Source organism: Arachis ipaensis, chromosome B9, assembly GCF_059453495.1.
Source record: "Arachis ipaensis isolate K30076 ecotype BB chromosome B9, ASM5945349v1, whole genome shotgun sequence".
Taxonomy (NCBI): domain Eukaryota; kingdom Viridiplantae; phylum Streptophyta; class Magnoliopsida; order Fabales; family Fabaceae; genus Arachis; species Arachis ipaensis.
In genome coordinates, this window is record NC_142444.1 from 23,094,922 (window position 1) to 23,108,049 (window position 13,128).

Here is a 13,128-nt window from a genome sequence, read left to right on the forward strand (position 1 = left end):
GTGTAATAAAATCAAGATAAATATTTATAAAGTAATTATTTATAAATATTATAAAGTTTATTTATTTATTTTTTTAACAGTATTTAATTTGAAGCAAATATAAAAAATTTATATTTAAAGTATTTTTTTATTTTTATTCATAATTCTAATAAATAAAAAAAATAAATTATTTTTTAATTTTATATTCATAATAGATAAAAAATATTTTGTTTTTTAAATTTTATATTCAATTTATTAAATTATCTTTAATTTTAAGACTTTTTTAAATTATTAATGTATACTTTTATTATATCTTCTTATTGTATCACACACTATTATTTTCTCTTATTATTATTTCTATCGCACACTATTATTGCCTTATTCTCCTTTATCATTTTCTTCTTCTCCTCACACCTTTTCTTCAGCCAATCGTAATTAATTATCACCAAGTACTATTATCGCAACTTTTAAATTTGTCTATCACTTTGATCTATAATCATTTATTATGTTAACTTTTATGAGCCGTTGAAGTGTTATTAAAATAATTAGTTTTTGTGTCTTCTGAATATCTAAATGTATAAAAATAATAGTTTTTTCTTGATGTGAATTTTAAGTTGTCTTATTATTCTATTAAAAAAATATACGACATAAAACATTCAAAATTTTTGCTCAAATTATCAAAATTTAATGTCAATAATCCTTAAAAATAATATTAAAATATATTATTTCAACTAATATAATAAAAATAGTACATTATTTTAAGTTTTTAACTAATAATTATAAAATTAAGTTGCAATTTAATATAGGCTCTTAGAATGAAGACTGTCATTACTTCTTACATTTGACTACTATTATATAAGTTGTACGTTTGTTTTATTGTGTAAAATAATTAAACTATATTTTATTATTTTATTTTGCATGTTTTGAAATAATGCGATCCTACTATAAGAATGATATTAATTTTCATAATCTAATACGAACCTTCTTATTATTTTGTTTGTCACTTAAATACTTTCCATCAAAAATAGTTAGTTAAAATGAAACACAATATAAAGAGAGTCAAAATTTTTTTTTAATTCAGAGTTCTAATATGTTTCTTAATCATCACTTGATATAATGATATAACTCATATTTAATAGGTTAAAAAATTCTCTCTCTCTCTCTTATTCTTAACTTCTTCTATAATAAATTTTTTACATTATCTAATACATAAAATGTCATATCCTTACATTTATCTTAAAAATTAAAAGTTAAAAGTAAATTATATTAGTATTTTTTAATAAAATTAAAATAAAAAGATAAAAAACTACTGAAAAGAATAATATTAAGTTTGAGGTATGCTACGTGTACACCAAAATCAGCCACCAAAGTTCGCCATCAGTATAAAATACATGCTAGCATACAAATACACATTGAAAATAAATTAAACTACACATGTATTTATTATACACAAATACATTAGTAGCTGATTTTGGTGTACAAATAGTATTTTTGATTAAATTTTATGTTCTTTTGTATCAGAATATTACAATTTATTAGATTATTATATTATCTTTGTACTACAGAACAAAAAATAAAATTCTATATCTTCTTGTTGTTACTTATTTAATTTTATTTTTATTACAGTTTATTATATTATTATATTATTTTTGTACTATATAATAAAAAGTGAAATTCTATATCTTCTTATTGTTACTTATTTTACTTTATTTTGGCTATCTAAATTAGCCTGTATAATATTGTGAAGGTTGAAACTGTTAAAAAATATATAACAGAAAATTTAGATATTTATTATGTTATCAGGTTATTTAAAAAAACTAATTCATAGATGTTATTATCCTACCATATCTTTAATGTTATATGTCAATCTAATATTTAATAAAAAAAAAAATATTAACTAACATAGAACTGATTAAAATTTTAAAAAATAATTAACAAAATATCCATGAGAGTTTTTTCACTTTACTATTGATAGATACATATTTTTTTTTTGCATCTTTTATATGCCAATTAAATAATCAATACTATGTGCCAAAAAAATAATATTTAATTAATTAATTTTTTTGAAACATAAATTATTTATTTTAATTTAATTATAAACAAATTTGCATGTACTTAAATGTCAGAACTCTACATCGTTAATAATTTAAGAAATAAACATATTAATATTTTAACAAATCATTAGTAGTTGCAAAATTTTTTTTGTGTCTTTTTTATGTCAATCAAATAAGAATTTAATTTTGATGTCCTATTAGTATAAAATAGTTTTACACGTGCATATAATCACCATCAAAATTAAACTCATCAAATCATCAGGACTATATGCCAAACAAATAATATTGTGGAATACAAAATTACTAAATTTTTTGTTGTATAATTTATTTAATTAAATTTAAAAATAAATATTTATGTACTCAAATTTTAATTACAATACTTTACCTAATCAATAATTTAGAAAATTAAAAAAATATCACTAAATACAAAGCAATTTAAAAAAAATGAGATTTAACTAAAAGGTAAATATTGATGCACTTAAAATTTAAAAAAATATTCTACATAATCAATAATTTAAAAAATTTTAAAAATAATTTTATCTTGTACAAAATTGTTTAAAAAATAAAAAAACATTAACAAAATAATTTATGAGAGTTCTTCGGTTCATTATTGATAGGTATATACATGTAAAAAAAGTTAAAAAACAAATATCAGATAAAAAAAATAATTTTTTTAAAATTAAATTGATGAGAGAAAACTTTGGATGTGAAAGATAGATTAAAAATATATAAGAATTAATACAGTTTGGTAAGTGTTAGACAAAATATAATTTTTATAAGAAAATTATAAAAATAAATAATTAGTTATTTGGTAATATTCCTATATATAATATTTATATCTATTTTAAATTAAATTAGATCATTTGATAGTTGGTTATTTATTTAAATTTTAAAATTAACAGCAAGCAAGAAGTGCGGGAACAGCTACAAGAAATTCAAATTTCCTGCAAGTGGTGTACAAAGAGTAACTGCCCCATTGAGATTAGGCTAGTCTATAAATGGAGCTTTAGGAACACGTTGTAATCAGTTCAGTTCTTCTTGGAAAACACTTAGAGACCCAAAACGCTCTCAGCCCCTTGGCATCACAGAGTAAAATTGGGAATCTTAAGTAATTCCTCTGAACTCAAACACTTGTACTTTGCTTTCTTTCAGTTTTTATAAATAAAATTTCTTTACTTTTACGTCTTTTTCTCTTTTATGTTCATGTTTCTTCTTTCATCTTCTTTTTAATTTCCTGTTTGTTTTAATTTCTGCATTTTACTTTGCCTCCAGGCACCTTGTATGTTTTCCTTTTTATCTTTAATTTTACTTTCGAAACTACAATTGAGACTTTGAGACACCCACAAAAGGAGTCGTTTCTGCTCCTTGAATTAAGATTGTGAAACAAAACTCAAAAATTGTTGATTTATTTGTTGTTAACAATGGAACAAAAATTCGAGTAAAACAAATTGGCACGCCCAGTGGGACCTTGTCAATAGATTGTAGTTTGTCAAAAGAAAAATCAAGAGTTTTGAATTTGCATGTGGTTGCGCAGTGGTAAATTCGTGCGTCCAGAGCCAAGGAAATCAGCGTCAGTTGACATGTCAAATACTTCTGCAACATCTTCTTCTACTTCTAGTGATGAGATTAGAGGAAATGAATCCGGGAATTCTCCTGTGATTTCAAATGCAGAGCCTACCTTGATGTCAGTGAGGCATGATGGCGTTGGCCATGCCCATACAGGGTTAAATGCAACTCACATAAATACCATGGGGTGGCCGCCATATGGCTTGCCACCGGGGTATGTCCCCTCCATGGTGACACAAGGATTGCCTGTGCCTCTCTACTCAACTTTTCAAAATCCTCTTTATCAAAATCCATATGGCATGTCAAATGTACCTGTTTCTGGGGTGTCAGGTTTACACGTATCACAACAAAATTTTTCACATGCTATTAATACAGGAAATAACAGTGCATCTAATTCTACTACGTCCACTGTCACTAGGGTAGAAAATTCCAGACCTGTATTTCCTGACATGTCAAGAGCAATGCCTGTTAATCAACCTAGTCAAACTGTGGATCTTTAGCAAATATTAGGCAACAGATGGATGAAAGCCACCATGATCTAGTAAACATGTTAACTCATCAAATGGTGACAGTTTTAAATCCTCTTCTAGAAAACACAAACACTAGAATTGAACAATTAAATAGGCAAGTCAATAGGATTGCTACTGTGGTAAATTTAGAAGAAAATGATAACTTGGGTTTAAGATTTGATAATGTCAATCAGAACGGTAGAGCAATTCCTAATTATGATGTTCATATGCCTAGACATGATCAAAATGCTGATGATATGTTAGAAAGACTTAGACAAAATAACTTAGGGGGGCATTATAATCTAGCAAGAAATGTTGAACAAGTTTTAAACCGTTTGGGATTTAATGTTGGTTGCTTGAATAGGCCATATTTTGTGTCTGCTTTTCCTGAGTGTGTCCAACAAGCAGAGCTCCCAAGGGGTTGGAAAATTTCAAAATCCCTTACAAAATTTTCTGGAGAAGAAAATGAATCTACAGTAGAACATATTGCTCGATATACTGTTGAAATTGGGGAAGCAGCTTCTAATGAATATCTCAAGATGAGATACTTTCCTTCTTCTTTAACAAAAAATGCATTTACATGGTTCTCTAACTTGAGACCAAATTCTATTCATTCTTGGGCGCAGTTAGAGAGAAATTTTCATGATCAGTTTTTCCGAGGTGAATTGAAAGTTAGTATTACAGATTTATTCTCTGTCAAACGTGCAGAAGGAGAATCCATTGATACCTATTTGGCACGGTTTAGAAACATGAGGAATAAATATTTTACTCCGATTCCAGAATCTGAAGTTGTCAAAATGGCTACTAATGGACTAGAATTCGGAGTTAGGAAGAAACTTGTTAATCAACATACTTTAGATCTTTTCCAATTAGCTGAGAGAGTAAGACAGATAGAACAAATTAAGAAAGAAAAAGAAAATTTTAAAAGGGGTTCAAAAAAGGTTGCATATGTTGATTGTTTTTCCGATAGTAGTGATTCAGATGAAAAAGAGATTTATATTGCCGAATTACGTGGGGTCCTCCTTATGTATGCAAATCTTTGAAGCCTGTTAAAGGAAAGGAAAAAGTTTCTTCTTATTCTAAAGTTGAAAATAAGACTTATTCTTTTGATATTTCTAAGGCAGATCAAATATTTGAAGTTTTATTAAAAGATAAGCAGCTTATTTTACCTGAAGGAAAAAAGATGCCTACAACTGATGAAATAAAGAATAAGAAATTTTGTAAGTTTCATCAAGTATTTTTGCATACCACTAACAATTGCTTCCGTTTCAGGGTTTTGATACAAAAAGCAATTGAGGAGGGAAGACTGAAGTTTGAGGATAAAACTACTATGAAGGTGGACACTGAACCATTTGCTGCTGACTCAAATTATGTTGAGCCATTCTATTTGTCAATCAACATGGTAGAAGTTGATGCCACGATGGTTAGTGCTAAAAATGAAAATAAAGACCTGAGAGTCTTTGAACAAGATAAGAAGCCAGTTTATCCTCGTCCTGGTGAGGATTTGTTAGATTTTTTGTTAAGAATTAAAGAATCTGACAGCACCATTGCCATGTGGCCAAAGTGCAATGCTGTTTTTGACAAGGAAGCTGCAAAAGAATTTGAAAAGTACAAAATTGAAGAGAAAGAAAAGGCTGAGTTGAGAAAGAAGATTGCTGAAAAAGAAAATGAAACTAACGAGCTAAAGCGGAAGATAGCCGAGGGAAAACAAAAGTTGGGCGGTCAAACTCCTTTGAACAAGTGCGTCAACAACACTGGAGTACAACCTGTCAACCAGAAGATGAAGACTGTGGTCATGATTGATGGAAGACCTGATGGATTTTCTCAAAAGACAAGAGTTCCTCCCACCAAAATCTCAAACAATAAATGGGTCCAGAATGTGAGAAATGTGCAGAATCAACCTACTGCTTTTGCAAGAGGAAAAAACAAATGGGTGAAGCCTAGACCTTTCAAGCCCAGGTACTATGAGTCTCAGTTATGGAACATGAATCATGCACAAGACGGAGGTAGTATATATATTCCAAAAAATGCGCCTATTCCCTCAAAGCCAATTTATTCTTGTTATAGTCCTAATATGCAGCAGGTTCCTAATTATTCTCCTTGGCCAAATTGTCAAAACATTCCCAAATATTCTCTTTTTACAACTTTTGAGCAGAAAGAGAATATGCCTGAGTATGTTCCTTTGGATCCATACAAGGGACACGGAGTAGATTTTCCTCCTTTGCCAACCATGGCCAAGTCTGTAGAAACAGGCAATTCTTCTAATCACCCTAAATGCAATAAAAATGTCAAGAAGAATCTTGCTGGGAAGAGGGTGATGGTTGAAAACAAGGGAGAAAAGGATGAAGATTTAATTACTGATAATTTTGACACTGGTTTTGATGACAGCTTAGAAGCAATATTTGGTGTTAAGCAACCTATAGCTGTGGTGTCAATACTGCCTGAGGAGTATAGTCAAGTCCAGGAAGTAGAGTCATTAAAAGATGATTGTTATGATGTCTTTCCTGGAAGCGAATGTTTATTGCTAGACGACAATATGTGTGGTGGAGGATTATTTGAGAAGCCTACTGAAAATGATAAGGAACACTTGCGTCCACTGCATATCAAGGCTCGTGTTGACGGAAGGATAGTCAATAAGATTTTGGTTGACGGGGGAGTTGCTGTTAATCTCATGCCTGAAAGAATGATGGGAAGGCTTGGAAAGACTGAAAAAGATCTGATTAAAAGTAGCATTGGGATGACAGATTTTAATGGAAAGACTTCTTCTGTTAGAGGTGTGGTTCTGCTGTCAATTGAGGTTGGTTCTGTTAATAGGCCAACTCTATTTGTTGTGGTTCCATCAAAGGCTGGTTTTAACTTGCTTTTGGGACGTGATTGGATTCATGGAATGGGTGCTATTCCATCAACTTTACATCAAAAATTGATTTTCTGGAATAAAGATGGAGGAGTGGAAGAAGTTCTTGCTGACAATAGTACTTGTTACTACGATGAGATGCATGTGGAGTTCAGGATGTATAATCCTGGAGTCAAGCTGCTGACCGTTGACACCAATGCATTTAATCCTGAAAATATTGAGATGTACAGAATAGATATGAATGGTTTTATTTTCGTCCCTAAGGCCGGGACGGATGCGGCCTCAGAAGAAACTTAGATGAGCTTGACGAGCCAACTGGCTCGGCTGTCAGCCTATATGGCAGACAGAGAAGGGTGCATTGACAGTGTACCTTATGATTGTATATATGATGGTCCTTTAGGTTTTGAAAAAAATAATAATACTGACACTGTAAAAAAGGTTGAAGTGCAGGATCCTTTGGAGGAAGTAGATATTGGTAACGGTGATTATCCTAGACCAACATATGTGAACAAGATGCTGCCTGATTATTTCAAAAAAGAAATGGTGGAGATTTTGAAGGAATATTGCGACTGTTTTGCATGGGATTATGCAGAGATGCCAGGCTTGAGTCGTGAATTGGTAGAACATCAATTGCCATTGAAAGCCAACGTTAAACCTGTCAAGCAGCCACCAAGGAGATTTGCCCCTGAAGTCGTGCAGAAGATTAAAGAAGAGATTGAAAGACTTCTTAAGGCTAAGTTTATAAGAACAGCAAGGTATGTCAACTGGATTTCTAATATTGTCCCTGTCATGAAAAAGAATGGAAAATTAAGGGTTTGCATTGATTTTAGAGATTTAAATTCTGCAACACCAAAAGATGAATATCCAATGTCTATAGCTGATATGTTGATAGATTCTATTGCTGGTCATGAAATATTAAGTTTTATGGATGGATATTCAGGTTATAATCAAATATACATAGCTGAGGAAGATGTGTCAAAAACAGCATTTAGGTGTCCAGGTGCTTTAGGAACTTTTGAATGGGTTGTGATGCCATTTGGGTTAAAAAATGCTGGTGCAACTTATCAAAGGGCGATGAATAAAATTTTTCATGATTTTATTGGAAATTTTATGGAAATTTATGTTGATGATGTGGTTGTCAAATCAAATGCTAAAAAAGAGCATTTAGAAAATTTAAAGAAAGCATTTGAAAGAATGAGAAAGCATAAATTAAAAATGAATCCCTTAAAATGTGCCTTTGGTGTGAGTGCAGGAAATTTTCTTGGTTTCTTGGTGCAGAAAAAAGGGATTGAAATTGACAAAAATAAGGCAAAGGCTATCTTAAAGGCTCCTCCTCCAGCTAACAAAAAGCAACTGCAAGCATTTTTAGGGAAGGTCAATTACCTCAGAAGGTTCATTTCCAATCTGTCAGGAAAAACCAAGGTTTTTGCACCTCTGATCAAGTTGAAAAAAGAGGAAGAGCTCCAATGGAAAACAGAGCATCAAGAAGCTTTTGACAACATCAAGCAGTATTTGACTAATCCTCCTATTATGACACCTCCAAGGCATGGAGCACCTCTAAAACTTTATGTGTCAGCTTCTGAAGTAACAATTGGTGGAATGCTGGCTCAAGAAGATGAGAATGGCAACGAGAGAGTGATTTATTATCTAAGTCGAGTGCTAAATGATGTTCAGAGCCGTTATTCTCCAATTGAGAAACTTTGTTTAGCTTTATATTTTTCCTGTTTAAAACTTAAGTATTATTTAATTCCTAGGAATGTTTATGTAATTTCTAAGTTTGATGTTCTTAAATATATGTTGTCTTCTCCAATATTGCATGGTAGACTAGGAAAATGGATGCTAGCCTTAACAGAATTTTCTTTGTATTTTGTTCCTGCAAGAGCGGTTAAGGGTCAAGTTCTAGCCGATTTCCTGGTTGATCACCCTTGTATTGACATTGATGAGAATTCACTGAGTTTCGTTGGTTTGGTGCCTTGGAAATTGTATTTTGACGGTTCATGCCATAAGGGTGGTGTTGGTATAGGAATTTTAATTATTTCTCCAAGTGGTGAGCCAAGTAAATTCCTCTTTGAATTGAATTATTCATGTTCCAACAATGAGGCAGAGTATGAAGCATTAATAATGGGACTGGAATTATTATTAGAAAGAGGAGTTAAAAATGTAGAAATTTTTGAGGATTCACAGCTTGTAGTCCGTCAAGTATCACTCGAATATAGGTGTGTTAGTGAAAATTTGAGAAAGTATTTCAATGTGGCTACAGAGTTGTTGAGTAAATTTGATAATATCATTGTAAGGCATGTTCCAAGGGAGTTAAACCAAGAAGCAAATGAATTAGCTCAAATTGCTTCAAGATATAAGATCAAGCCCTCAACACTAGAAAAATTGGTAAGGATAAAAGACATATTTATGCCTTTGAGAGAAAGAGAAGTGTTGTCATTAGAAAAACTAGACCCAGAAGATTGGAGAGTATCAATTGTAGAATATTTAAAAAATCCAAGTCTTAGTGTCGATAGAAAACTTAAATATAGGGCTCAAAGTTATGTTCTAATAAGTAATGTCTTGTTTAAGAAATCTGTTGATGGGAACCTCTTGACATGTTTGGGAGAAAAAGAAGCGTACTTTGCTCTTGCTGAAGTGCATGAGGGAATTTGTGGCGCCCATCAATCAGGGAAAAAAATGAAATGGGTGATAAATAGGAGAAGATTATATTGGCCAACTATTCAAAAAGATTGTATAAACTATGCCAGGTCCTGTGAAGAATGCCAAAAACATGGAAGCCTTCAACATATTCCAGCGTCAGAACTGCATGTTATAATTAAGCCATGGCCATTTAGAGGTTGGGCTCTAGATCTTATTAGACAGATTCACCCACCGTCTTCTAAAGGTCATAAGTTCATTTTGGTTGGTGTGGATTATTTCTCTAAATGGGTAGAGGCTATCCCTCTAAGGGAGGTGACTCACAATGAAATAATAGATTTTATTGAGGAGCATATTGTGCATAGGTTTGGAATTCCTCAGTCTATTACCACTGATTAAGGAACCATGTTTATTGGGAAAAAGGTCATGGAATATGCCAAATCTAGGGATATAAAAATGCTTTCCTCTACACCATATTATGCCCAAGCCAATGGACAAGTAGAGGCAGTGAATAAAATTTTGATTGCATTAATTAAAAAACACATTGGAAGGCAGCCAAGAAATTGGCACCAAACTCTTAGTCAAGTTCTTTGGGCTTACCGAAATTCTCCAAGAGGATCTACTAGAACCACCCCGTATAAGTTAGTTTACGGTCATGATGCAGTGTTGCCAATTGATATTAATATGCAAAGTATAAGGGTGGCTAGACAAGATGAGATACCAGTAGTGGATTATTGGAATTCTTTGTATGACGAGCTTAATGAACTAGATGACGAAAGGTTAAGAGCTTTAGAGCGGGTGATTCGACAAAAAGAGATTATGTCAAAATCATACAACCGCCGTGTTAAAGCAAAGACATTTGCAGTTGGAGATTTAGTGTGGAAAACAATCTTGCCTATAGAAAGAAAGTCGAAAACTTATGGTAAGTGGTCTCCAACTTAGGAAGGACCTTATGTAGTGGACAAAGTTTACCCTGGAAATGCCTATAAGATTATTGAAATCGGATCAGGAAGAAGAATTCCTTCAATAAATGAAAAATATTTAAAAGTATATAGGCCAGGCATACATGAGATAAACATTCCACATGTTTAAGGATACAAAAATATCCAGTTGAAGTGTCAAAGGAAAAAGTAAAGAGCTAATTAATATTTGCAATTCAGTTTGTGTCCTTGTGATTTCTTTGAATTGCAAAGTCTACTGACAGTGTAAAGCATTAAGCTTATGAGACAAATATGTGTCCAAAGCATCAGGTTTAAAATCTTGGACAAAAATAATCTCTCATTGACATTTGGGTATGTACTTCATAAATATAAGAGCCTAATTGACTTAGAAATTCTGTTGAGTCTCTTAGCGCTTGGAGTCAAAACTATTAGAATGTTAGTGTGGAGATTTTATAGGATTAGAAATTTTATCAAATTTAATTGACACCTGGAGTTTAACATATGAAAGAAACGACTTCACGAAGTTAAGATTTTGTTACTTCTGAAGTTAGAAAAATTGTGTCAATTAAAATAATGAAAGTGTGTGTCAAAAAAAAAACTCTTAATTGAAATATTAAAGGTAAAAAAAAAGGTTAATTAATACACATTTAATGTACCGAAATTATAACAGATATCATTTGACACACTTAAAAATTTCATACAAAAGAATAGACCCCATTGACAGTTCAACTATTAATGTAAAAATTTTATAGACTTAAAAATTCTGTTAAGTCTATTACTAGTAGGCATTTAATCTGTCAAGCGGATGTGTCTAAAATGTCAATTGACTCTCAATAAAAAAAATATCAATAAACAACTAAGTTTTCTCACTTTCAATCATTACACATCTTCAAGTGAGAAATTTTGGGGGCATCTTATTAGACAAAATATAATTTTTATAAGAAAATCATAAAAATAAATAATTAGTTATTTGGTAATGTTCCTATATATAATATTTATATCTATTTTAAATTAAATTAGATCATTTGAGAGTTGGTTATTTATTTAAATTTTAAAATTAACAGCAAGCAAGAAGTGCAGGAACAGCTACAAGAAATTTAAATTTCCTGCAAGTGGTGTACAAAGAGTAACTGCCCATTGAGATTAGGCTAGTCTATAAATAGAGCTTTAGGAACACGTTGTAATCAGTTCAGTTCTTCTTGAAAAATACTTAGAGACCCAAAACGCTCTCAGCCCCTTGGCATCATAGAGTAAAATTGGGAATCTTAAGTAATTCCTCTGAACTCAAACACTTGTACTTTGCTTTCTTTTAGTTTTTATAAATAAAATTTCTTTACTTTTACGTCTTTTTCTCTTTTACGTTCATGTTTCTTCTTTCATCTTCTTTTTAATTTCCTGTTTGTTTTAATTTCTGCATTTTACTTTGCCTCCAGGCACCTTGTATGTTTTCCTTTTTATCTTTAATTTTACTTTCGAAACTACAATTGAGACTTTGAGACACCCACAAAAGGAGTCGTTTCTGCTCCTTGAATTAAGATTGTGAAACAAAACTCGAAAATTGTTGATTATTTGTTGTTAACAATGGAACAAAAATTCGAGTAAAACAGTAAATAAACTGAAGAGAAAGAAAAATGAAGTTGAAAGTTATGCGTGAAATTAATAACCGCAGTAAAACGGTATAAAATTTGCAATTGTAGTTAATAGAAGCGAGGAAAAGATGTAGGCGATACAATCACGATGTTGAAAGAAGGAGAATAATGGCAACAGTAATAATACAGAAAAGTGCACCTAACGGTGAGAGGAGAAGCACTAAAAATTGAATAATGAGATCAAATTGTTGGTATAAAGTACCCACATAAAGAATATACCCAAAATAAAACGATAAGATCGATAAAAAATTATTTATCACCCCTAATTATTTTTTTCCTCCTTTCATATATGGCGTCGAAAATCAACATTTAGTATAGTCATTATCTAGTTCAGAAAATCACAAAAACTTATCCAAATAATTGTTACATACAGAGAAGCACATTCAGAATTGGAAAGAGAAATAAGAAAAATTGAAAACAGATAAAATTAATGAAAAGGATAAATTATTGGAATAAAGAATTGAAGAAGAGGTTACAGTTCTTACAACTATCAGTGAAGTACAGAATAAAAATGAGATAGAAGAACATGTGTTGCTGGTAACGGTGGAAGTTCTTTTATTTAAATAACTCCGTATCGACATTATATATTGTTATAGATTTCTATTTACCTGTTCTAATTGTAGTCAATCAGGTTACTCCTGTGTTTGTGGAATTGTGTTTGGCATTGGAGTTGGAATTGGAATTAAAGTTGTATCAGTTGATATGACAACTTGTTTTCTTGTCGAATCATCTCCTAGTTAGGTGTTGCTGTCTTTGTTCTTCGGTCATGTTCTGTCTCTTCGCCTAGTAGATTCTGTCCAAGTGGTCGACGTTGACGTGATTGTTGATTTCGTGATAGCAAGATGCAGAGAAGAAAAATAGTTGCGAGACCAAAATTGAAAGTGAAAGAGTAATTTAATTCTCTTGGGGTTAAGTACGACTGAAGGTGGATCAGTTTTT

The 13,128-nt window shown here is 31.3% G+C and overlaps 3 protein-coding genes across 3 annotated transcripts; all 3 read left to right on the forward strand.

Moving 5' to 3' along the window:
* Positions 1-4,116: 4,116 nt before the first annotated feature.
* On the forward strand, positions 4,117-5,151 carry LOC148544016 (uncharacterized). The gene has a single exon (XM_088498830.1). It carries the CDS (start codon positions 4,117-4,119, stop codon positions 5,149-5,151), a length of 1,035 nt encoding a protein of 344 aa, XP_088354956.1.
* Positions 5,152-5,438: 287 nt separating this feature from the next.
* Positions 5,439-7,259, forward strand: LOC148544017 (uncharacterized). The gene has a single exon (XM_088498831.1). The coding sequence runs from the start codon at positions 5,439-5,441 to the stop codon at positions 7,257-7,259; it is 1,821 nt and encodes a 606-aa protein (XP_088354957.1).
* A 2,745-nt stretch (positions 7,260-10,004) lies between these two features.
* On the forward strand, positions 10,005-12,895 carry LOC148544018 (uncharacterized). Its single transcript, XM_088498832.1, has 2 exons — positions 10,005-10,521; positions 12,813-12,895. The coding sequence occupies exons 1-2, from the start codon at positions 10,005-10,007 to the stop codon at positions 12,893-12,895; spliced, it is 600 nt and encodes a 199-aa protein (XP_088354958.1).
* Positions 12,896-13,128: the final 233 nt, after the last annotated feature.

What these genes read in the sequence shown, in the direction of transcription:
- LOC148544016 (XM_088498830.1), top strand. Translation starts at nt 4,117, where the DNA reads ATGGATGAAAGCCACCATGATCTAGTAAACATGTTAACTCATCAAATG.
- LOC148544017 (XM_088498831.1), top strand. Translation starts at nt 5,439, where the DNA reads ATGAAGGTGGACACTGAACCATTTGCTGCTGACTCAAATTATGTTGAG.
- LOC148544018 (XM_088498832.1), top strand. Translation starts at nt 10,005, where the DNA reads ATGTTTATTGGGAAAAAGGTCATGGAATATGCCAAATCTAGGGATATA. An exon ending in AAGAAAGTCGAAAACTTATG is followed by an intron (nt 10,522 to 12,812) that starts GTAAGTGGTCTC and finishes TTCTAATTGTAG; the next exon opens with TCAATCAGGTTACTCCTGTG.